Source organism: Eretmochelys imbricata, chromosome 14 (genome assembly GCF_965152235.1).
Source record: "Eretmochelys imbricata isolate rEreImb1 chromosome 14, rEreImb1.hap1, whole genome shotgun sequence".
In the NCBI taxonomy this organism is placed as follows: domain Eukaryota; kingdom Metazoa; phylum Chordata; order Testudines; family Cheloniidae; genus Eretmochelys; species Eretmochelys imbricata.
In genome coordinates, this window is record NC_135585.1 from 6,654,793 (window position 1) to 6,677,927 (window position 23,135).

The 23,135-nt window shown below is 42.7% G+C and overlaps 1 protein-coding gene across 4 annotated transcripts; it reads right to left on the bottom strand.

The window, feature by feature from the left end:
* Positions 1 to 1,373: 1,373 nt before the first annotated feature.
* AMZ2 (archaelysin family metallopeptidase 2) lies at positions 1,374 to 22,643 on the bottom strand. Of its 4 annotated transcripts, none has more exons than XM_077833952.1 (7): positions 22,597 to 22,643; positions 20,137 to 20,419; positions 18,645 to 18,818; positions 16,518 to 16,649; positions 3,972 to 4,135; positions 2,486 to 2,662; positions 1,374 to 1,832 (listed from the first exon to the last, which is right to left on the bottom strand). In XM_077833952.1, exons 2-7 carry the CDS (start codon positions 20,417 to 20,419, stop codon positions 1,686 to 1,688), a joined length of 1,077 nt encoding a protein of 358 aa, XP_077690078.1. In that variant the 5' UTR covers positions 22,597 to 22,643; the 3' UTR covers positions 1,374 to 1,685. The 4 variants fall into 4 exon arrangements, with proteins under 4 accessions (XP_077690078.1, XP_077690077.1, XP_077690080.1 ...); XM_077833951.1 differs by having other exon boundaries at positions 22,536 to 22,623; XM_077833953.1 differs by lacking the exon at positions 1,374 to 1,832 and adding an exon at positions 1,843 to 2,063 and having other exon boundaries at positions 22,536 to 22,623.
* Between the last annotated feature and the right edge of the window lie 492 nt (positions 22,644 to 23,135).

A 23,135-nucleotide genomic window follows, 5' to 3' on the forward strand; every position in this document is an offset into this window, starting at 1 on the left:
TCCATAGTTTTATCCCTAGTGATTGTCATCAAATATAAGCCAAACTTTAAAAATATGATGAAAGCAGAGATGTAATGAACATCCTGTGTGGATTGATTATTCCAAAATTGGTGGAAACAAAAATCCACTAATAACATAAATAAAGGTTTACCTGCCTTTAACAATTGAGGTGCTAAGTGGCCTGGAGAGATTTGGACCTTGTTCTGCAAACACTAAAGCATGTGAGTAAACTTTATTCACCCAGGAAATCAGATTGACGACAATGGGAGTACTTATGTAAGACAAATTACTCCTGTGCCGAAGTGCCTGCAGGAGTAGGCCCTGATCCTGCAATCTGATCTGCATAGATAGATCCCTGTTCCTGAACAGACCGCACCCTCCATTCAGTATAGTCTGCCCACATTGATCAGATTACAGAACCACAGACTCAGAATGGAAGCTCTATGGGGCATGGATTATGTCCTTTTATTTAACTGTCACGTGTCATTTCCACAAGCACGGCACAATGAAAATAATAATAGCAATAAATATTAGAACACATTGTAAACTGATTTAAATTTCAAATCATATAATGTTCCTTTGGCATATATTTTTTCCGTTGAAATAAAATTGGTTTATTTATAAATTTAAATAGAAAGCTAATTACTCACAAAGCATAGGGATTGGGAAGGGAGCACAAATGTACCTTTGTGAAATAAAGTGCAAAAATAATCCCGAAAATTGTACACAGTGTGAAACCTGGCCCACCAGACTTGCTTTGGGGTGATGATGGGAAGAAAACAATTTAGCAGCAACAGACTAAGGAAGTGTCCTAACAGGATTATATAAAGAAAATTGAAAGCATAATTGGGTCTTGGTAACCGTAATTAAAACAATACCCTGCCACCGGAAATTAAACCCATCACACACAACACATCAATTAAATCTGTACTGCTTTGTCTCTTTTAACCAGGTTCTTTTCATTCTGTTCCTAATTTAAAGTACGCAGACACCATTTCCTGATTCTCTAGGAGAAGACTAAGTAAAAACTCACTTTGGTCCTGATCCTGCAAATGACTCTACACAAACACACCCCTGCACCCACACGGAGACAACTGCAGGTTAGGGGCCTTTGCATAGGGAATCTGTGCAGGTACTGGGGATGGACTCCTCTCCCTGATTTAGTGACAGTGCCTGGAGAACGAGCAGAACCGTTCCATATTTGAAGCTTCTACTTGTGAAAACTGTGTCATCCTTACATGGGGGTTTTGGCCACTGACTCCTCATTGTCCAATGCTCCTATTTTTCCAATGCTAGAAAAAAATCTAAATAAAATAAACACCACAATCCTCTGCAAACATTTAGAATATATATTTTAAAAACTACACGTTAGGCCCAGTTTACAAGATGTTAAATGTGCTTCTGTACATTAGCACAATTAAGATTAAAATGTACCTTGATTTCTGATATGAGAGCAGCAGAGACCAAATACTGTAAGGTCATGGCAGAAAGAGTTACTGTCTGGGGAAGGAGGGTATAAAGATAAAATGTTCAGTGACAAAGGGATGGATTTTTATTTACAGATCCTTACAATACAGTGAATGACCCATATCAAGTTACAACAGTTTTAGAAGTAGTCAGCCTGAAAATAACTCTTTAAATAGAGGAGTATGTTTCCCCTTTGATACTACATACATCCTAGAGCTTTATTTCTGCAAGACATCAAGGCATTTTAATACCCACTCTCGACACTCCTTAAATGCTTCCACAGGTTTCAGCAAGCCCATCTTGGCTTCATTTCCGAGTTCAGCATCTATTCCACTCCTATCTTCTTCCATCCACCCCAGTAACGCCTAGAAAAGACACACAAGCTGAATGGCCTTCCATCTTAAATACACAGAATTGTCAGTGTAAGTAGCTGCTTCTCTAGCTCACTACTTAGTAGAACAAGTAAACACTTAGTTTCCAATAAACCACCGGCCAGTATTCTGCATAAACAATTATCTTTCTTTGCATGTCTCAAACCACAGTTTCCTCCAGAGGCCATGAACGTCTGTGCTCCTGATTTCTTAGTCTTGTAAGTACTGCAGTCGGGGACCAAAAAGGCACCAAGAAAAAAGCAGACACAAACTACAGTTTCCATAGCAATGTTTCAAACAATTAAAGTGGCAGAAACAAAGGCAAGCAAAACGTTTCTTCATTCTGCGCACAGTTGTGGGATTCACCCCTATAAGGGGTCAAAAGGTTAAAAACCTCTGCCTGGATAATGAATGCTAATTACTGGATAATCAAATGTCATGCTCTTTGGCATGGGAAAACAGCCACAGCGATCTGTAAAGAATTCCCCCATATATAGCGTTGCACAAGTAGTCACGTGCATCATGACAGAGAAAGAAGATTCTCACTTTCTCTGAAGCATCAACTGTTGGCAGGATGCTAGACCCGCAGGAGAAGTGGTCTGTTCCTCAGTGGCAAATCCTTTCATTAGTAAGCAAGATCTTTGTACCTGGTATCTCTCCACAATGTGAAAGCCAACAGCAGACTGCAACTTGCGCAGACAAATTGGGCACAGGTCCAATGGGCGTCGGTCTGATTCCTCCAGGTGATTGGAACCCTGCATCACACACTGCAGCCACTGACAGTGATGGAGTCCAAAGATGTGCCCAATCTCATGGGTCAGGGTCTGAAACATAGGTCTTATTTTGCAAATTATTGTAATCTATATTTTCCCCTCTTTCTTCTACTCTGCCTACACTGGCAGTACCCATTATAGCACCTTACAAAATGGGCCGATGATAAAACGGTTCCACTTCCAACCCACTCCAAGACAGAGCAACAGACCTGGTACGGGGCTGGTACCAATTTTAGTTACAGAAAAATGAAGAGGATGGCCCCGTAGTTAAGGAAAGGAGGTGAGTGCTCAATTCCCAGCCCCACCACAAAATTCCTGTGTGAACTGGGTGAGTCACAATTGCTCTGTGCTTCTGTTCCCCAGCTGCAAAATGGGGATAGTAATACTTACTTTCTTCCATCCTTGTTCTGTATGGTGGATTTGGGCTCTAAGCTCCCTGAGCTAGGGACTGTCTCTTCCTATGTGTTTGTACAGCAGCTAGCACAGTGAGGCCCTAATTTCAGCTGGGGCTTCTAGACACTATTGTAATAAAAACAAGATATCCCGCTCCCCAGAATATGCTCAAGGGATTAAAAAAATGTTTAATGTTTGTTTAAAAGGATAATTCTTCACACTTCTACATAGTGTTACCATCCAGGGAGCTCAAAGTACTTCACAAACAATAGCAAACTAAGACTCGCAGCCCCAAATTGACCCACAGAGGTTGAGTTTACTGGCCTTCAAATTAAGGATTTACTGTATTTTATTTAATTCAGTCTGGGGGTACCCTGTGGCTGGGCTCTGGGGGGGATATGAGTTTCGGGTGTATTAGCTGGTGTGGGGGCATGGCTGGGCTCTGCGGGGGGAGGGATTGTAGGTGTCTGGCCCCCAGCTGGGCTCCGTGGGAGAGGGGACAAAGAAAGAGGATTGTCATAGGGGTTTCTTTAACTCTGAAGGAATCTTTTTGTGTCTCTGTTTTGTTATAGACATACTTGCTGACAGGTATTTTTTAAAAAATTACCAAAATAATTGAAACTGGTGTGATTATGTAGTGTTATTCTGACAAATAAAATTTGCTGAATTTTAAAATATTGTATGCAGAATTTTTATTTTTTTGGTGCAGAATTCCCCCAGGAGTAATATACACAAGTGTAAGGAATATCAGCTTGAACATCCCACCTGATCTCAACTGCAGGGCTCGAGGATGAAGAGACAGATTCTGCTGTCATTTACACTGGTGTAACTCCATTGACTTCACTGGAGTTACTCCTGATTTACACCAGCAAGAGGCGAATTAAACCCTTAGAAACAAAAGCTATTTTTATTTCCAAATAGAAATGTAAGACTTTCAATAACTCTCTAGAGCCCAACAGGCACCCACCTTGCAGGACCTCAGAAGCAGCATACTGTTGATTGCAGGAGTGTAATAGCCATCAAATATTGAATAGTCTGCTGAGGGAAGCTTCTTGACACTCTGCAGTCTGCCTTTGTAGCTCGCACTATAAAAATCACTGTCATACCTGGCAAAGCTGAAGATCCCCATTCCTTAAGAAGAAATCAAAAAGGAATTCTATTAGAGAAGACACTGTCACAGTTCAGGTCAACTGTCCCTGTATTCTCGTTCCGTGGTCTCTTGAAGGCACCCACACTAGGCTTTTGGCTCCTCAGCCATCACCTCTTTTGAGCAGCCATCTCTCTCTCCCTCCTGACCAGGGGTTTTCCACTCTGTACAGTTTCCTGCTTACACTGTGATAGTCCCAGCAAGCCAGACTGCCTATAACACAGGGTGACCAGACAACAAATGTGAAAAATCGGGACGGGGGTGGGAGGTAATAAGAGCCTATATAAGAAAAAGATCCCAAAATCAGGACTGTCTCTATAAAATTGGGACATCTGGTCACCCTACTATAACAAGCCATTGTCTGCGCATTGGTTTTCCTGTGAAGACTCATGAACAGCGTAATTGCCAGCAGTTATAGGTTGATCCCTACCAAATTCACGTCTGTGAAAAACATGTCACGGACCATGGAAGAAGTCCTCCCCCATGAAATCTAGCTATTTGAGGGGAGGGAGAGGGGCAGGGCTGGGGGCACCCCAGCCAGGGACTCCTACTGTTCCCTGGGCTCCAGCTGCCAGGGTGGGATGGGACATACTCTTTCCCTGCACAGCCGCTTTCAGGGGGAGATCAGGCCTACCTCCGGGTATCTCCCCCTGCTGCAGGAAGCTCTGCGGCAGCAGTTGGGCTCTGAAGGCAGCACAGATGTGAGGCTGGCAATCCCACGACCCCCCTACAACAGCTCTGTGACCCTCCACAACCTCTTTTTGGGTTGGGATCCCGACAGTTACAACACCATGAAATTTCAGATGTAAACACCTGAAAATGTGAAACTGACTAATTTTCAAATCCTATGGCCATGAAATTGACCAGAATGGACAGTGAATTTGGTAGGGTCCTAGTTATAAGCTATCACACAGCTCCTTATAAGCAAGCACATATATTCTTCAGGTGAAAGCATTACACAAAAAACATATTAAAACAATAAAAGAACCTGCATGCGTGCTAATAAGCTCTCCAGAGGTCACCCATCAGTCTTATGGGGACTCAGTAAGCCAAAGTTCTTCCAACTCCTCCTTCGAAGGATTAGGGCCTCCTTTGGACAGAAGGTCCTGTTCATTTACTGGATAAGAAAGGTAGCCCTTAGACAGTTTAAACTCAGGCTATTTATCCAAAAGTCCTTTCTTGTCTGTTAGTTTCTGGAGAATCACAGAATTATAGAACTCAAAGGGAACACAAGAGGTCTTCCAGTCCAGTCCTCTCCACTCATGACAGGACTAAATATTATCTAGACCATCCCTGACAAGTGTTTGTCTAACCTGCTCTTAAAAACCCCTAATGATGGAGATTCCACAACCTCCTTGCGCAATTTATTCCAGCACTTAACTACCCTGACAGTTAGGAAGTTTTTCCTAATGTTCAACCTAAACTGCCCTTGTTGCAATTTAAACCCATTGTTTCTTGTCCTATCCTCAGAGGTTAATGAGACCAATTTACCTCTCTACTCCTTGTAACAACCTTTTATGTATATGATCCAGTTTGAACCAGAATACGTGAGCCTCTCGAGGTGGTGGTACTTCTCTGGGGGTGTTACCTGAGTGAATTTCCCTAATCTCTTCACCTATGTTCTTATTTCCTGGAGGAGTTGTGGTCACTCTCCCCCATGGAATTGCATACAATTCATGGCCCACAATGATACATAAACTTACTGATCTGAAAGATATTGCAGGGAATTGACATATCTGTCACAGACACCACAAACACAACTGTGATGAAACTAATAATGATCTGAAGTCCTAGATTTGCTATTTTAAGTCAATGCCAAAAGAGCACTTCTATGTTTTGGGTTACATTGTGTTATATACACAGAAGTCTTCAAACACGGGAAACATCAAAATAAATAATATACATTGTACCCTGCATTTTAAAATCACCATTTTGCTTTGCCACGTGTTCTAGTGAATGTACCGTAACCTTCAGTTTATGGCTCAGCACAGAAGGACAAGTAGATCTACCCTGATCAATTTCTGAGCAAGCTAGCTACTGTTTAGCAGCCTACTGGTTTATAGCCCTGGAACGCAGTACAAGTAAAAGCAACCTCTCAGAAGTCAGTAAAAGCATTTTACATGTACTACTAGCGACCTCTTCTGGTCAAAGAAGGGTTTGGCAGAGCTCAGAGCAAAGATCTGGGGGAAAAAAACAAAAAGCAAAAAAACCCTCTTGCACTTAGATTCCCTTCATGTTTAAAAGCCCAATTAATCTTACTCCTGTTGAGTAGCATTTCCGCCTCTGTGTAAACCCACTGACGTCGGTGGAACTACTCGTAGGAGCAAGAGTTGCAGATGTAGGTGCTAAATAATTGTCACATATTGACAGTGTAATACAATCTTCAAAAACAGGGAAAACACATACTTAGGGTCCCATAGAGCATGATTGTGCACACACACTGTCTTTAAAAAAGTCACATGGATTATTACTGTTAATATTTTCCACTTATATGGTGTCTTTTCATCTTACCATGCTTTACAGACATTAATTTCATGTAGGGATACACTGTGACACAGAGAGATTAAGTAACTTGTCCAAGGCTACAGAGAAAATCAGGGGCAAAGGCAGGATTAGTATCCAAAACACATGGCTGCCTGTCTTGTACCTTAACCATAGGACAATATCATTGAAATGCATTATACGACGCAGGATCTATGCCACAAATACAGTACATTTCCTTTCCAAATAATGAATCCAGATCTTCCTTGCAGTGAGTCCAATATATTCCCATTGTGCTGATTTTTCTGAGTTGTCCAATCAAAATTATTGCAGGAATAACTGAAGTACAAGGCACCTTACTATTGAGCGTTTCCTGTATGACAGGTCCCTATGAAAAACAACGTAGTGGGACACTGAACCTTACTAGGCTATTTATGTCCTTTTGGATGTTATAATTAGCAATGTGATGATGAAGACACGAGGCCAGAGCCTCGCACGATTCTTCGCTGAGAATGGAACATGACTTCTGTGGCACAACTGATTCACAGTGACCCAGAAAGGAGTGGATGACTCAGGTCTGTCAGACACAATTTACAAGGCTCTCTTCCCCACATCCATGTGTGTAATTATCAGGGGCATTTGGTGCCGACTTTAAATTAACCACCCCAGGATGTTGTAAAAAACAAGAACAGTCCATTTGAAAATCTATTCCTGCAGGATAAAATCCTGATGTCAACAATAGGAGTCCTGCATGTAAGAGGTCAGCAGGCCTATACCCCACATGATCAACAGTTTCTACTGAGAATCATTGCTGATTTATAATAAAGAGAGAAGTGCTATGTACAGCAGAAGCAGAAAGAGAAACAATAATGTACACACCTAAGAATGTTCAGGGCCTTAACTCTGCGATGCAGCATGGGAGTTCCACACCTGGCTCTCACTCCTCAGGTTTGAGAGGGGTACAAGTGACACAGGAGGAAAAAACTTTGCCCCGAGGGAGGAATTGCCTTGTGTTGCCCTATAATGACCCATCTAGCTGACCATGTAACAGCAATGATGGGCCTCCAAAAAGTATCCATCCATGTGTATCCTGTCAGAAGGATGGTTGAGTTAAAAGGTCCGGAGGATGGTAACGTTAAAATGGGGTGTGTGAAAGCAAAACTTTCCAGTCTCCCTAAGAGACATGGCCCAGAAGGACACAGCCATTCCCAGGGAGAGGGACTGACATAAAAAAAAATAAGTAAGATTACAATCACAGTTAAAGCTCCCCTTGCACATAAAGAAAACACAGTACAATATAAACAAGTAGCGAAAAGGGCAGATGCCCACTATACCTAGGGGTCAAAAGGAGAGCTCTAGCTCTGCATTTCCCAGCTGTGTGTGTGTCACGCTCTGACATTCCCCTAATGAGCTTTAGATCTGATGATTTTCCATGTGTGGTTTTCTTCATGACACGAAACAGTACAGATCCTGATAGGTACCAGTCATCTACACTACCCAATAAAGTCAGCAGGTGTTACAGTTATTCAGCACCTCTGAGGAATTTCACCATCTTGTTTAAGTTTACAGACAAAAAATGAAGACTGCCAGACATTAAACATAGCTTGAGAACTTGGAGTGAGATTCACAACAGTACTTAGGTACCTAAGACATACTTTTGGCTCCCCTGCAATCCACAAAATTCCCATCAAACTTCGTAAGTGCCTAAACTCACTGGACACCTAAAGTTTTTCAGGGTAAAAGTTCACTACCACAGTGAAGTAATGCTTAATTCTATAGTGCAGGAGCCCTGCAGAAATGAACTCAAGTGGTAATTCTACAAATGGTGAGAGAGTCTCCAAAACTTGTGCATGATGTCATCATAAGATAGGTTTTGAATATGGGTACTTCAACATTTTCCCAGTACATTTTATCTAATTGAAAATCTGCACAATAGCAATTAAGAGTCAGGCTACAGTTTAGTCACAGAGGTCACGGAATCCTGACTTTCAGCGAACTTCATGACTCCAGCCTATGGTGGTTGGGAACTGCAGAGTACCCCATCGCCCGTGGGGGCAGGGAGCTGTGGGGTACCTCTGCCAGCTCTGGCGGCCCCTGGAGCTCCAACCCACCACAGGCGCAGGGTATCTCACAGCTCCTGCCTGCCGCAGGGGAACCCCCAGATCTCCCAGCCACAGCGGGGGAACCCCTGAGCTCCCAACCGCCGCAGGCGGCGGGGGCCCTTGGAGCTGCTGATGGAACCCCCAAACTCCTGGCCACCATGGGCAGCGGGGAACCCCCAAGCTCCCGGCCACCACGGGTCCCTGGAGCTGCAGGTGGTGGGGTACCCTGTAGCTTCCAGCCCCCACAGGCAGCGGGGGATCCCCAGAGCTGCGGGGGGCAGGGGTACCCGGCAGCCCCCAGCTGCTGCAAGCAGCTCCTAGCCCCTGCGCAGCTGCCCCACTTCAGGCAGCGTGGGGACCCGCAGATCCCCATTTTGTCATGGATATATTTAGTAAAAGTCAGAGACAGGTCACGGCTTCTGTGAATTTTTCTCTTTTGCCCATGACCCGTCCCTGACTTTTACTAAAAATATCCGTGACAAAAACTTAGCCTTAATTATGAGACTTCACACATTAGCAATAAATACACATATTGTATCAGCATAAAACACCATGTAAACAACTAAAGTTCATCCAAAGAACACATGCAGTTAGTCAAAAAGCCCCTGGTGCTACATGTAAAATATTGTTTTTACAACATTAATATTCTCCACAAACTTCAAATAAAGTGTTAAAGACTCCAACAGATTATTTTACACGTCTCAAACTTCACTCAGATTTTAAATTTAGAGTTTGCAAATTTTGAATGGTATCAGGTGATTTACTGTATAATAAGGGATTACAGACTTCTCTCCTAAACCAGGATTATGAACAAAGGTGCACAATAGGACATTTTCTGTCTACTTAATGTCAGAGAGATAATATGGAGAGTTACCACTATTTCTTAGTTAATTTCAGCAATTGCATATGGTCTTCTTTGGCACAGGAGTTTATGCTCAATTAGTTGAATTTTCTGAAGGGTCTCAGCCACAGGCTTGAGTCACCATTGTATTACTCCAGTTTTAAAGCTGGCATAACTCTTCTGAAACTAGATGAATGGAGTTACACCACTGCCAAAGGGACACTTAGCAATGGGGAAATCAAGCCCCAAATCTTTATCTTTGAACCCACTGTTCGGCCATGGAAAAATTTGCAATTTGAGCACAAACAGCATTTGCTTCGCATTCACCATTCATCTGAGTGGACACCAAACACAAACAAATGTTGTCACAAGTATATGGACCACCGTTGAAGATGTGGTCTGTGTCACAGAAACCAAACACAATGATCCATACTGCCATGCAATTAAAAAACAAACAACCAACTACAAAGCCAGAAGCCACATGCTTGATCCTTACATTATGTTAATCTGTTTAAATTGCTCATGAAAGACTGAGAGAACAAAACTTTTTTTTCTTTTTTCTTTTTTTTTATTATATTTTCATCAGGTTTAGACAGATTTTTGCCTCCCCAATCTATTCATTTTAATTACCCAGTTGTTGAATAGGAAGCTTAGGCACCTCACTCAGCTTGGTGGATGGCAGGGATATTCTTGGATTTTCTAGGTGCCAGAAGTGAGGTGCTGTGTTGTGTTTTAATGCCTAAGTCCCTTCATGGATCCCACCCTCTATGCTTAGCCACTGAATAGAATGAGTGCAATTTCCTTTTTAGAATCTCTGCCCTTTCTGAAGCACAGCTACACGAATACAGATTGCTATTGTTAAATGCTATTCCAGCATAAGCAAGCACATAGCTGGCATACGCAGCACACACTATGGTGCAGGTGGAATTCCAACTTCCATTCTAATCACTCCTTTTCAATTAATAATTATTTTCTTAAATTAATTTCTTTTAGGCTGAAATTCTACAGGCTTTGTTGAAGCTCAGGGGTATTTTGCGGCTGTGTGTGTATAAAGTTTTATTAAAATCAGTGCAGACATTTTGACATTTAATAAAAAGAAAAAAGACCTCTTCCAGGATGTATTATAGATTGTATTAGTCTTTTACAGCCTCCAAAAGTATGGGAGGTGCCTTGCAGTATCAATCAGAAGACATAGGCCTTGCCTCAAACAATGTACAATCTTGACCCTGAGCACCTCCATCTCCCACTGGCTGCAGAATCTCTCAGCATCTCCCAAGATTGGACCATACTTTATAATGCACAAGAGCAGGGGAAGAGTTAAGGCTGAGCTTTCAACTTTAATGCAGAGATTCTGACTGATGGCTTAATTTTTCAGTGTTAAAACTGCACTATTACAAAATATCATAAAAATGGTATTTAAAAAGTTATCTAAAAGGGTAGATGGGGCTGTTCCAGGCAACTCAAGTTTAATAAACCAAGTTGATGTTTCTATTTCTACTAAAAAGATCTAGTTCTTGATACTTGTCTCATTTTGGGTTCAGAGGTCATCTCCACCTAATAAAAATGCACTCTGAAGGCATATTTTGTGGCAGGCAGGCAGTTCTGAAGTTAGGACTCTAGTAGCACTGGGAAACACATCCTTTCAAGGCAGCTCTGGATATCAGTGGATGAGCTTGTGCACTGGGCCTATGTGCGTGGTCCCTGCATTTAGTTTAGAATTTGGGTCATTGTTTTGGTCCTGTTTTATTTTTGTCTTATTCCATTTGCTCATTTTGTTTTATTTTTGGTTTGGAGTTGTTTTATATTTTGACTAACATTTGGTTTTCCCAAGTTGTTGGTCATAGCCATATGAAGGCCAATCCTGAGACTGATGTCAGTGGCAAATGAGCACATTTCAAAACCTCCCAGATTTGGGCCCTAAGCTGTATTCCCTAGTTCAGGAATGTACTTAACTATGGGGCTAACTTTAAATGTGTGAGAAGTCTAATTCAAGTCCACAAGGCTACTCACAAACTTAGTCACATGCTTAAGTGCCTTGCTGACTTGGAGCCTGTGCCAGGTTTTTTCACAGGTGATACATAGATAATTTAGATTCTTCATTTCTGCAGTCACCTGGCCAATATAGGGGAAATAAAAATGAAAAAAGAACACTGAAATGGAAAAATACTGTTTAAATTAAAAATATACATAATGGGGCCAAAATCCTAACTATGAACCTTTTCTCAGGTGAACATGATAAGTCAATAGATTCTAACTTATTTAACAAAATACTGTTTGAAAAGAATCTCAATTATAAAAGGAAGAATCAACATATATAAAATTTCCAGATTCACCACACGTGTAAATAAAGGCAATTCCATGGATTTCTATAAAAAGAAAAGGAGTACTAGTGGCACCGTAGAGACTAACCAATTTATTTGAGCATAAGCTTTCGTGAGCTACAGCTCACTTCATTGGATGCTGTAGCTCACGAAAGCTTATGCTCAAATAAATTGGTTAGTCTCTAAGGTGCCACTAGTACTCCTTTTCCTTTTGCGAATACAGACTAACATGGCTGCTACTCTGAAAACTGATTTCTATGGGAGTTTGGCAAACAGAGGGCTTGCTGAATCAGGCCCATAAGCTGGTAATTGAAGAATGAGTTAAATCAGAAGCACCTATGCAAACTAGATTTGATTGCTAGCAATCATAGATTCATAGATATTTAGGTCAGAAGGGACCATTATGATCATCTAGTCCGACCTCCTGCGCAACGCAGGACACAGAATTTCACCCACCACTCCTGCAAAAAACCTCACCTATGTCTGTGCTATTGAAGTCCTCAAATCGTGGTTTAAAGACTTCAAGGAGCAGAGAATCCTCCAGCAAGTGACCTGTGCCCCATGCTACAGAGGAAGGCGAAAAACCTCCAGGGCCTCTTCCAATCTGCCCTGGAGGAAAATTCCTTCCCGACCCCAAATATGGCGATCAGCTAAACCCTGAGCATATGGGCAAGATTCATCAGCCAGATACTACAGAAAATTCTTTCCTGGGTAACTCAGATCCCACCCCATCTAATATCCCGTCACAGGCCATTGGGCCTATTTACCATGAATATTTAATTACCAAAACCATGTTATCCCATCATAACATCTCCTCCATAAACTTATCGAGTTTAATCTTAAAGCCAGATAGATCTTTTGTCCCCACTGCTTCCCTTCAAAGGCTGTTCCAAAACTTCACTCCTCTGATGGTTAGAAACCTTTGTCTAATTTCTAGTCTAAATTTCCTGGTGGCCAGTTTATATCCATTTGTTCTTGTGTCCACATTGGTACTGAGCTTAAATAATTCCTCTCCCTCTCTGGTATTTATCCCTCTGATATATTTATAGAGAGCAATCATATCTCCCCTCAACCTTCTTTTAGTTAGGCTAAACAAGCCAAGCTCCTTGAGTCTCCTTTCATAAGACAAGTTTTCCATTCCTCGGATCATCCTAGTAGCCCTTCTCTGTACCTGTTCCAGTTGGAATTCATCCTTCTTAAACATGGGAGACCAGAACTGCACACAGTATTCCAGGTGAGGTCTCACCAGTGCCTTGTATAACGGTACTAAAACCTCCTTATCCCTATTTGAAATACCTCTCCTGATGCATCCCAAGACCGCATTAGCTTTTTTCATGGCCATATCACATTGGCGGCTCATAGTCATCCTATGATCAACCAATACTCCAAGGTCCTTCTCCTCCTCCGTTACTTCTAATTGATGTGTCCCCAGCTTATAACTAAAATTCTTGTTATTAATCCCTAAATAATCAGACTCTGGAGAAACAGACAGAGCTAGTTATACTGTGCTTTGGACAGATGTCAGCCCAAAATCTACTTGAACTTACGTCCAGCAATCCCCAATGAAATCAATGCAGCTGTTCAATTATAACTGAGTATAGCATTGGGCCCATGGCAAGATTGCTCTTCATGCCAACTAAGCCTTGCAGTTAAAATATACATGCCCACTAAGCCCTGCCATTAAGCAAACCATTTTACCCAGTCACTGGCCAGATCAGATTTTTCAAGCATACATGTTTTTGGAATAGCTGAGAAAATGTTTAATATTTTTGCTTTGAATAACACAGACATTCTATTTTATGGTGAAAAAGACAAAGAGCAATATTTTGAGGTGTAGATTTTGAGTATCATAGACTAAAGGCTGTTGTGGTACCTGAAGTGAACTCATGCTGCAAATATGCGAACACAACAGAGAGGGCCTGAGCTTCCTTTCACTAATGTAGGAGTCACTTCATTGCCCTTGATGTACTGACTCCTAATTTACAATGATGTGACACCAGACTCAGTACCAAACAGTCTAAATGTTATGACTTTATGCATTTAAAAAAAAATGCACATTAACAATCATTTGTTTTTCTTGCAACAGAAAACCACAAAATAGAGACTAAATTAGTACTCCTTGGGAACCCCAAATTCTGATTTTATGTGACCGGGAGATTTAGGAGTACAAGGAAGACTAGATCATAACACTGCAAGGTTTTAAGTTATTTTCATTTAAAATTGTACACAACATAAAAATGTACACAACATTACATCTGCTGAGTGACTAACCTGTTAAAGTCTTTCTTATTTCCAGTATACCTAGTGAAAGACATCGCCCATATCTTAGCCTGTTAGGTAAAGTGTGTGATAGTTCTTAGTGTACTCAAGACTGGGAGTCACCCTGTTATCCCCTACCTCCAGTGTGAGGAAGTCCTGCCAGTGCCTGGCTGGACGTCATCTCCCTAACACCATCAGCCTTTCAGCCACTCAAGCACTCTCCTCTGGCCTATGCCAGCCCTAACTTCACCTTGCAGGTGAACAGTAGGTACACCCCAGTCCCCAAGTCCCTTTGGATCATTCCCCTGCGACAGTGGCAACTCACAGAAATCCCAGATCCTCTGCTCTCAAAGGAGCAGTGTATTCCAGTTTTATCTTAAACCACCACTCCTGTAAACCACAGAGCCCTTGTGAGTACTGAAATAAACTTAATATTGTTTTATTAGAAGAAAGAATAGATTTAACTAGAAACAAGAGAGAGCAGTGGAAACATACGATTACAATGCAAAACAGAATCACAAAATGTGAACTTGGGTCTATATTTATTAATAAATACCTTTCCTACCAAATAAAGTAGGTTTTCCCATAGGTGTCGACTTCTTCTGGCGCCAGTGGGTGCTCGACCTCCCACTGCCCCTGGCCCAACCCTGACTCCACCGATGTCCTGCCCCCATTTCAACCCTTTCCTCAAATCCCCACCCTGGCCCCGCTTCTTCCCCACCTCCTCCCCTGAGCGCGCCACGTGCCCGCTCCTCCCCCATCCCTCCCAGAGCTTGCTACAGCTGTTTGGCCGGGGCAAGCGCTGGGAGGTAGGCGGAGGAGCGGGGACGCGGTGTGCTCAGGGGAGGAGGAGGTTAGGCGGGGTGGGAAGGGAAGCTTGGCTGCCGGTAGGTGCAGAGCACCCACTAATATTTCCCTGTCAGTGCTCCAGCCCTGGAGCACCCACAGAGTCGGCACCTATGGATTTTCACCCAAAGTTCAGTCTGTTGCAGAGCTGTCTGGTTTAGCAAGAACCATCATCCAAACATGCATGAAAACACCCCCATTCCACAAGTTTCAGAGTAGCAGCCGTGTTAGTCTGTATTCGCAAAAAGAAAAGGAGTACTTGTGGCACCTTAGAGACTAACAAATTTATTTGAGCATAAGCTTTCATGAGCTATGGCTCACTTCCTCAGAACTTCCTTAGTGAATGGATCTAGAGGGTTTTTCCTCCTGTTATACTGAAACCAAACTTTTGTTTCTATTCAGAGGCAGGGCAAACCCCTGTCTTGTTGTAAAGTCCCTTTTTTTACCTTCAAGTGGTTTCGATTGTTTGCAGTTGCCTCTGATGGTTTCCCATTCAAAGTCTTACTATTGCACAAAGCTAAACTCAGCCTTGCATTGCATCCTCAGCTAAACAGCAAGGGGTGACAACTCCCTCATCCTAGAACAGGCATTACCCCAGTGACTAATTTTTACTGCAAGTCATAAAGCATTCTCTCTCATTTTATATATATATATCCATCCCATACATACATCTCACAATGATCATGAATCTTGACTAGTTATGAGTCTTCTATAGATACCTTATATGTTTCTCTTTATGGATAAATATCCTGTACAACATGTTTGGTGTACTGAGTTTGAGGTGAGAGTTGTCTGCAAAGAACAGAGGACCGTTGCCAAGGGGTCTTAGTGTCACAGAAGGTCCTGAGTCTTTGTAGCAGCAACTCACTATTTTTGGCTGTTCTTTTTCAGCCCACCCTCTGCGTGTGGCAGTAAGAAATAAAAAAAAAATAGGTGATTTGGACAGACATTGACATGTTCTGAGCTGGGTTTCAGTTCTTTGGGCAGCAAAGCCTTCTTTATTTGCATAAGATTTTATTTGAAAAAGAAAAATGCACTGTTTCCAGAGTATGAAAAATGACATCTTGAATATGTAAATTCAATTTCTTTGGTACTTCTGTAACTCTCTAAAACAAACAAACAGAAACCAACACCAACCCAACTGCGTCAACCAAAAAATCCCCTTTAGGGCTGCGAACTTATCCAACGAAATTCAGTATAGAAAGGGAAACATATTTAAAGTTATGAACAAAGTTTTAGGGATTTTTCTTTTAACAGTGGATCAAAAATGTTTCTTACTTTTTGACTGTCTTTTGAATGTAGTAATTTTGAACTGTATGAGTTTGAACAATATCACATACTATTTTTAAAATTATATACCCATAAATTATACATCAATTCAATTCATATTTATCCCATATTTATCATATTTTATGCACATTTTAATTTGATTTATTTTCATAGTAAATTGATTCCTAGCATTTTGGAGTCATTTTAGTTTTCTCCACTGATATACTCCTGACATAAAATTGAATACCTTCTGTCAAAGAGGCTTGTCCAAAGACAAAATTCCAGGACTCCCTTGGATAAAGATCTATCATTGTTATCCCAACAATACAGAAAGCATCTTCTTTTGGCTTTTTCTTCTTTAGGTATTTCAAGAGGTCCCCTGCATAAACAACAGAAAACAACTCCCTTCAACAGAAGCATGAGTCACCACAGAAGAAAGCTGTGAAAGCAGTCAGAAGATTACACCAGTGGTTCTCAACCAGGGAGGTACTCAGAGGTGTTGCAGGGGATACACCAACCCATCTAGATATTTGCCTAGTTTTACAACAGGCTACATAAAATGCAGTAGTGAAGTCAGTACAAACTAAAATTTCATATTGACAATGACTTATTTGTACTGCTCTATATACTATACACTGAAATGTAAGAACAATATTTATATTCCGATTGATTTATTTTATAACTATATGGCAAAAATAAGAAAGTAAGCAATTTTTCAGTAATAGTGTGCTGTGCCACTTTTGAATTTTTAGGTCTGATTTTGTAAGCAAGTAGTTTTTAAGTGACATGTAACTTGGGGGTACACAAGACAAATCAGACTCCTGAAAGAGATACAGTAGTCCAAAAAGCTTAAGAGCCACTGGATTATGCGATGTAGGTGTCCAGCCACATTACCAATCTGGAGCCACTAATGCTGCTAACATGAGGTCAGACCCTCTAAACCCTCCATACACCAATTTCCATTGGAAGTTCTGCTTGCAGGATTGGTCTCAGGATAAATTGGGGCTTGTCAACACACTGTATTAGTGCACAGAAAGCTACAGCACACTAGAGGCTTGTCTACACTCGCAATTTACAGTGCTGTAACTTTCTTGCTCAGGGGTGCGAAAAAAGCACCAATGTAGACAGTGCACCAGCACTAGTAGCCACACTCCCAGCCCTGGTAGCTACACCCTTTGTGAAGGTGGTTTTTTTAGAGCGCTGGGAGAGCTCCCACGACTACTCAAGGCACTGAACTTTGCCAGTGAACAAGGCATTGGCTTTGCCAGTGTAGACTAGCCCTAGCTTGCTGTGCACTAAGTTGCCATGTGGACCCTGCTAAAGGGCACTGAACGTTCCATAATGAGCTTTGGCAAAGCAATAAGCCTAGACAAGCCCTTAGGGTAGATAATATTTTTCTATTCAGTGCAGTGAATTATTGTTTTACAAGAGTGGTCAGGCTGCTTAATAAAGGTAGATGCTTGAATCTATTGCAGGTTAAAAGTCCTAAAAGTCAGAGGGACAGTTGGTGGTCTCAGCAAAGTTTCTAGTAGTCACATCACAAAAATCACTACCATGACCGACATTCTAAGGGTCAAAAAAGATAGTGTTAGAAACGTAAGATTGGCCATACTGGTCAGATCAAAGGTCTGTCTAGCCCAGTATCCTGTCTTCCGACAGTGGCCAATGCCAGGTGCTTCAGAAGGAATGAACAGAATAGGTAATCATCGAGTGATTTCATAGCAATATCCAAAGAAAATGTAGCTCAGCCTAAACTAGCTGGACATCTATTTGATCTTTAGACTCATACAATACATTTGTGTTAGTTTTAAATAACTATTGTTCAAGACAAAACTACTTGGCTAGCTGACCATTTGGTTAGTTAGGGAACTAAGTGATCAAGCCTGAATGAGCTACCAGGCATGTGTTATATCGATATAGCAGAATGACTCAGCTGCTTTTTGAGGCCTGATTTGGATGCCCTTATTTGAACGAATAATCCCACCGATAGCAACGGAACTTCTCACATGAATAAAGGTTGCAGAATCAGGTCTGAAACCAGAGCTGAGATTAGGATCTCGCTTTACTGAGTCCTAGACTTATGCTCAAACAACTAAACCACACTTCTCCACTACACTGTAAGTCACATGACTGGAGATTCTGGTGAGCTGCTAACAAAGAATCTGAAGTTATCCATCCTTCTCTCTGTCTGCCTATAGCACTGATATAATCCCCCACTGTAGTAGCTGAACACCGCACAATCTTTAATGTATTTATCCTCACAACACCCCTGGCTTAGAGTTTCAAGAAACTCAGTGTTCATTTCTTTATTATTCAAATCTTTTAGCAATGAGGCGATTCCAAACTTGATGCTGTTCTTCTCCTCCCTACATACCTGCATGAATCTGTAGATTGCATGTGTACTCATTCACTCGAAAACCACAACCTGTGTGTGAAACAGGAATCGGCTCCAGGATTTTTACAGATAGGCCATAGTAAAAGGCTTCACAATAATCCTTCAACCATTTCATATAATCCTCCGTACTAACTTTAGTGTCCCCAAACGAACCTATATAAGCAGTCCAAAATAACATCAGGTTATAAACCTGGTATGGCAGTTCATTCAATCAACTCATATTTTTTAAAAATCCCCCAAAAGAATGATAACTTTAATATTCCCTCTTATTTCAGGTCTGTTAATGAACATCACATTTACCCCAAGTTATCAAAAGAAAATATAAGCAATATTATAGAACATGGCACAAACACAATTGTAACCTTTCACCATTTCCATGCAAATCCAAGAATGCCTTTCTTTATTTTAGTAACTTCTATTCCCTTAGCCCAAAAACAAAGTGACAAAGTTATTCTACTGCAATACTCCAAGATACTGTATCTCATAACAATGATAAAGCAATGTTCGGGACAATTATTGTACAGTAATGAAGTGGGAGGTTTGTTTGTTTTTAAATAAGGGCATTGTTTATCACTGTCAAGTGCTGTGATACATGATATTAATAACAGCCAAACAGTACAATGCTACCCACAAGAGGCAACACAGAAACTGACGTCAGTGCTGTAGACTGCAATAGTGAATCCATTACTCATAACTGTAATTAAAATTTCAGCTTCAAGAGTAATGGCAACTCCCATAAACAGCTGATCAAATATGGATGGAGTAGGGAAACTGAAGGACTGAGGTTTAGCATACTGTATTTGTTTGTTGGTTTGTTTTTACCTTCAATGGGTTTCTTTTCCCAAGATTATGACTGTTCCTGTTTTTCTTAAAACACAATTTTCTACATAAGTTAATCAAAAACTGTGAAAGCTACCAGGAAATAGACTTAAAATCAATCTATATTATTTACTGTGATCCTCAAAAACATCTCTGTGCACCACACTACAGAAAAAACATATTAACAGTAATTTGCATTTCTATAGCACCTTTCATCCAAAGGAATCAAAGCACATTGTAAACACTGATTAAGCTTCACAATACTCCAGTAATGCTTAATTAAGTATTCCCCATTTTAAACATGGGTAAACCGAGGCACAGAAGGACTTAATCCTACAAGTAATTATGGATAACTTTAACCTCTACTCACATGAGCAGTTCCATGGACTCTAATAGGACTACTTGGATGAGTAAAGTTAAGCTCATCCATAAGTGCTTGCAGGATCTTTCAATAACACCATAGCTGAATGTCTGAATCAGGAATAAAACCCAGGCGTCCTGACTGCTCTAACCACTAGACCACTTTGTCTGAGATCTATTATGAAGTCTTTTTATTTGAAAATTGGAACATATAACCTAATTAGTTCATATTTAATGGGACAGGCATATTAAAGACAGATGGTTTGGTTCTGCGATCACAGTTAGACATTACCAATGGGCTGTACATAAATGGCATTTTTCTGAGATGTCAGTCTGCTTCTGCAAGGATCGTTATAAAACTGTTCAAAGTCCTGGGTGGGCTCAGGGTGTGAGGAGATCCAGTCTGACTCCGAATTCAGAGTGATGGGTCTGAAGAGAACACTGTTTGGCTGAAATGCTTCATTCAGCAAACACTTCTCACTTGACTCAAGATTCTCATACAGCTTCACAAGCTGCGTGTTCTTGGAGATCAATGCTGTCTTCAGGACCTGCTCAGAATATTTAATTATCTTCATCTGACCAAAGGGAAAGAGAGAAAAGACCAAAAGCATTTATAAAATCCAGGTTTCATACCTAGCATGTATTATAAAGAGCCTCCTTCCTTCCTTGACCACCACCTGATGACCCCCAGCCTCTCATTCCTTTTCTGAGGAGCTGGTAAGCTAACAAGCTGTTTTCCGCAGCCTGCTGCTAGCTAACCAGCCAGGATTGTTCAGGCACAGGCCATTTAGCTTCCTCTTTTCCCTACCATTTCCATACCCAGCCCCCATACACACAAGCAGCTTCTGCTTTTTGGAGGGGAGCAGGACGGGACCAGCATGGGAAAGTTTTGCTGCGAACTCACAACTCCCAGTCTAGTTCTATGTATTATGTCATTCCCTCACTTCATTCTCTGCTTTAAAAAATCCCTGTTGCTACTATACAAGTCCTCCTTTTCTTTTTAGATCAGTCTAGTGGCTCTCACTGCAACAAGATCTTTAGAACTGATTCTGATCTCACTTGCTCCAATGTAAAAAACAATGTAACTCCCTCAGCTGACTTCAATAGGTTTACGCTGATGTAGGAGAATCAAGACCAGGAAGCTGTTTCTTCTGTAAGTTTAGGCAATGCTATCAATGACTGGCTGAACGAAAAGCATTGTGACAAAAACCCCCACAAACAATTCATCATTATGCTGTGGGTGAAGCACTTATCAGTATAATACCAATGGATGCCAATTTCCCCGCCCCCAAGGACACTTCTGTTAATCATCAACCACTTAGGATAGTATCTTGCTATCTCATCTCTTGTATCTTCATCTGTGATTAGGGGACTCTGGGTCTGAATGCTTGACTGCAAAGTATTAAGATGGCTTTGATAACAATTGTGCCTGCACTGCAAGGTGCATTAGGAAATATAAAGTAGACTCAAAAATTAAGAGTAGAACACAATATAGACATATACGTGTATTTTATTTAAACACACTTTTGATTGTACTCATTGCCCTTTTTTAAATGAGAAAAAGAAAAGTAACAGATGCAGAGAAGGGGGACAACTTTTTTATCTGTGTTGTTCAGACCTCAAAGGGGGACACTGAAATTCAACCCCTTATCCCTACACACGCCAGGGTGCATGGGGTTAGTGCAGAATCCACCTCACACCCCCAAACACATATCCCTAATCCCATAACCACACACCCCACAGCAACCCCAATTACTTCCCCACACAGATCCCATTACATTCCACCACAGCCACACATTGTGCACAACTCACATTACATGTCCCACACATCAGTCCCAGCACTCCTCCCACACCCGTCCCAGCATCCCCCCTAGCTAGGGTGCCAACCCTCTGGGATTGTCCTGGAATCTCCAGGTTTCAAAGTAGCAGCCATGTTAGTCTGAATCTGCAAAAAGAAAAGGAGGACTTGGGGCACCTTAGAGACTAACCAATGTATTTGAGCATGAGCTTTCGTGAGCTACAGCTCACTTGATGCATCCGATGAAGTGAGCTGTAGCTCACAAAAGCTTATGCTCAAATACATTGGTTAGTCTCTAAGGTGCCACAAGTACTCCTTTTCTTTTTGTGAATACAAACTAACTCGGCTGTTACTCTGAAACCTGTCATTAAGGTGCCCCAATTACTCCTGGTTTTTTTGCTGGAATCTCCAGGAATTAAAGGTTAGGTCATCTAATGAAACCTCCAGGAATATGTCCAACCAAGGTTGGCAACCCCTCGCCCCGCACAGTGGCCCCCACACCCCCCCAGCATCCCCCAACCATACACCCCTCCCAGGATTGCCCCTTGCCCCCACAGCATGGCTCCCACACCTCTCCCAGCATCCCACTGGCCCCCACAGCACCCCACAACACTGCCAGCATCCCCCTCGCTCCCCTCCCAGCATTCCCTGACCTCCACAGCACCCCCTGCGCCAGAACCTTCCCAACGCCCCCCGCCCCCCCCCCACAACCCTCCCAACACCCCCCGCCCCCCCACAGAACCCCCCACAACCCTCCCAACACCCCCCCGCCCCACAGAGCACCCCCTGCCCCCCACAGCGCCCCCCACAACCCTCCCAACACCTCCTGCCCCGCACAGCACCCCCACAACCCTCCCAACACCCCCTCCCAGCATTCTGCAGGTCCCACTCACCTCACCCCCGGCCCGGCCCCACACCCCCCCGCCCAGCTGCCGGGCCTGGGCGCGGCCTTACCCTCCTACCCTAGCGCCCGGAGGCGGGGTGCGGCCCTGCCCGCTCTCCCAGCGACGCCGCAGTCGGGAGGGCGGTTCCCGCCCCGCGCCGCCCCAGCCGGCCGGCGCGCCGCCAGTCAGGCCCCTAACGCGTCAGAAATCGAGGGCGGTCAGAGCGGCTGCCGGGGGAGAGCGGCCGGAGCTCTTCTTCGGAGCTGCCCCCCCCCCCGGATCCCTATGGGGCCCTCACATCTCCCTGACCCCCACAGTGCCACGCCCCCTCCCCCATAACACCCCCACCCCCCTTATCCCCATGGGGCCCCCACATCTCCATGGGGCCCTCACATCTCCCTGACCCCCACAGTGCAATGCCCCCTCCCCCATAACACTCCTACCCCCCCAGCATCCCCTCATCCCCCCCCCCGCATCTCCATGGGGCCCCTCATCTCCCTGACCCCCACAGTGCCACGCCCCCTTCTCCATAACACTCTCACCCCCCCAGCATCCCCACATCCCCCCCACATTCACATAGGGACCCCCACATCTCCCTGACCCCCACAG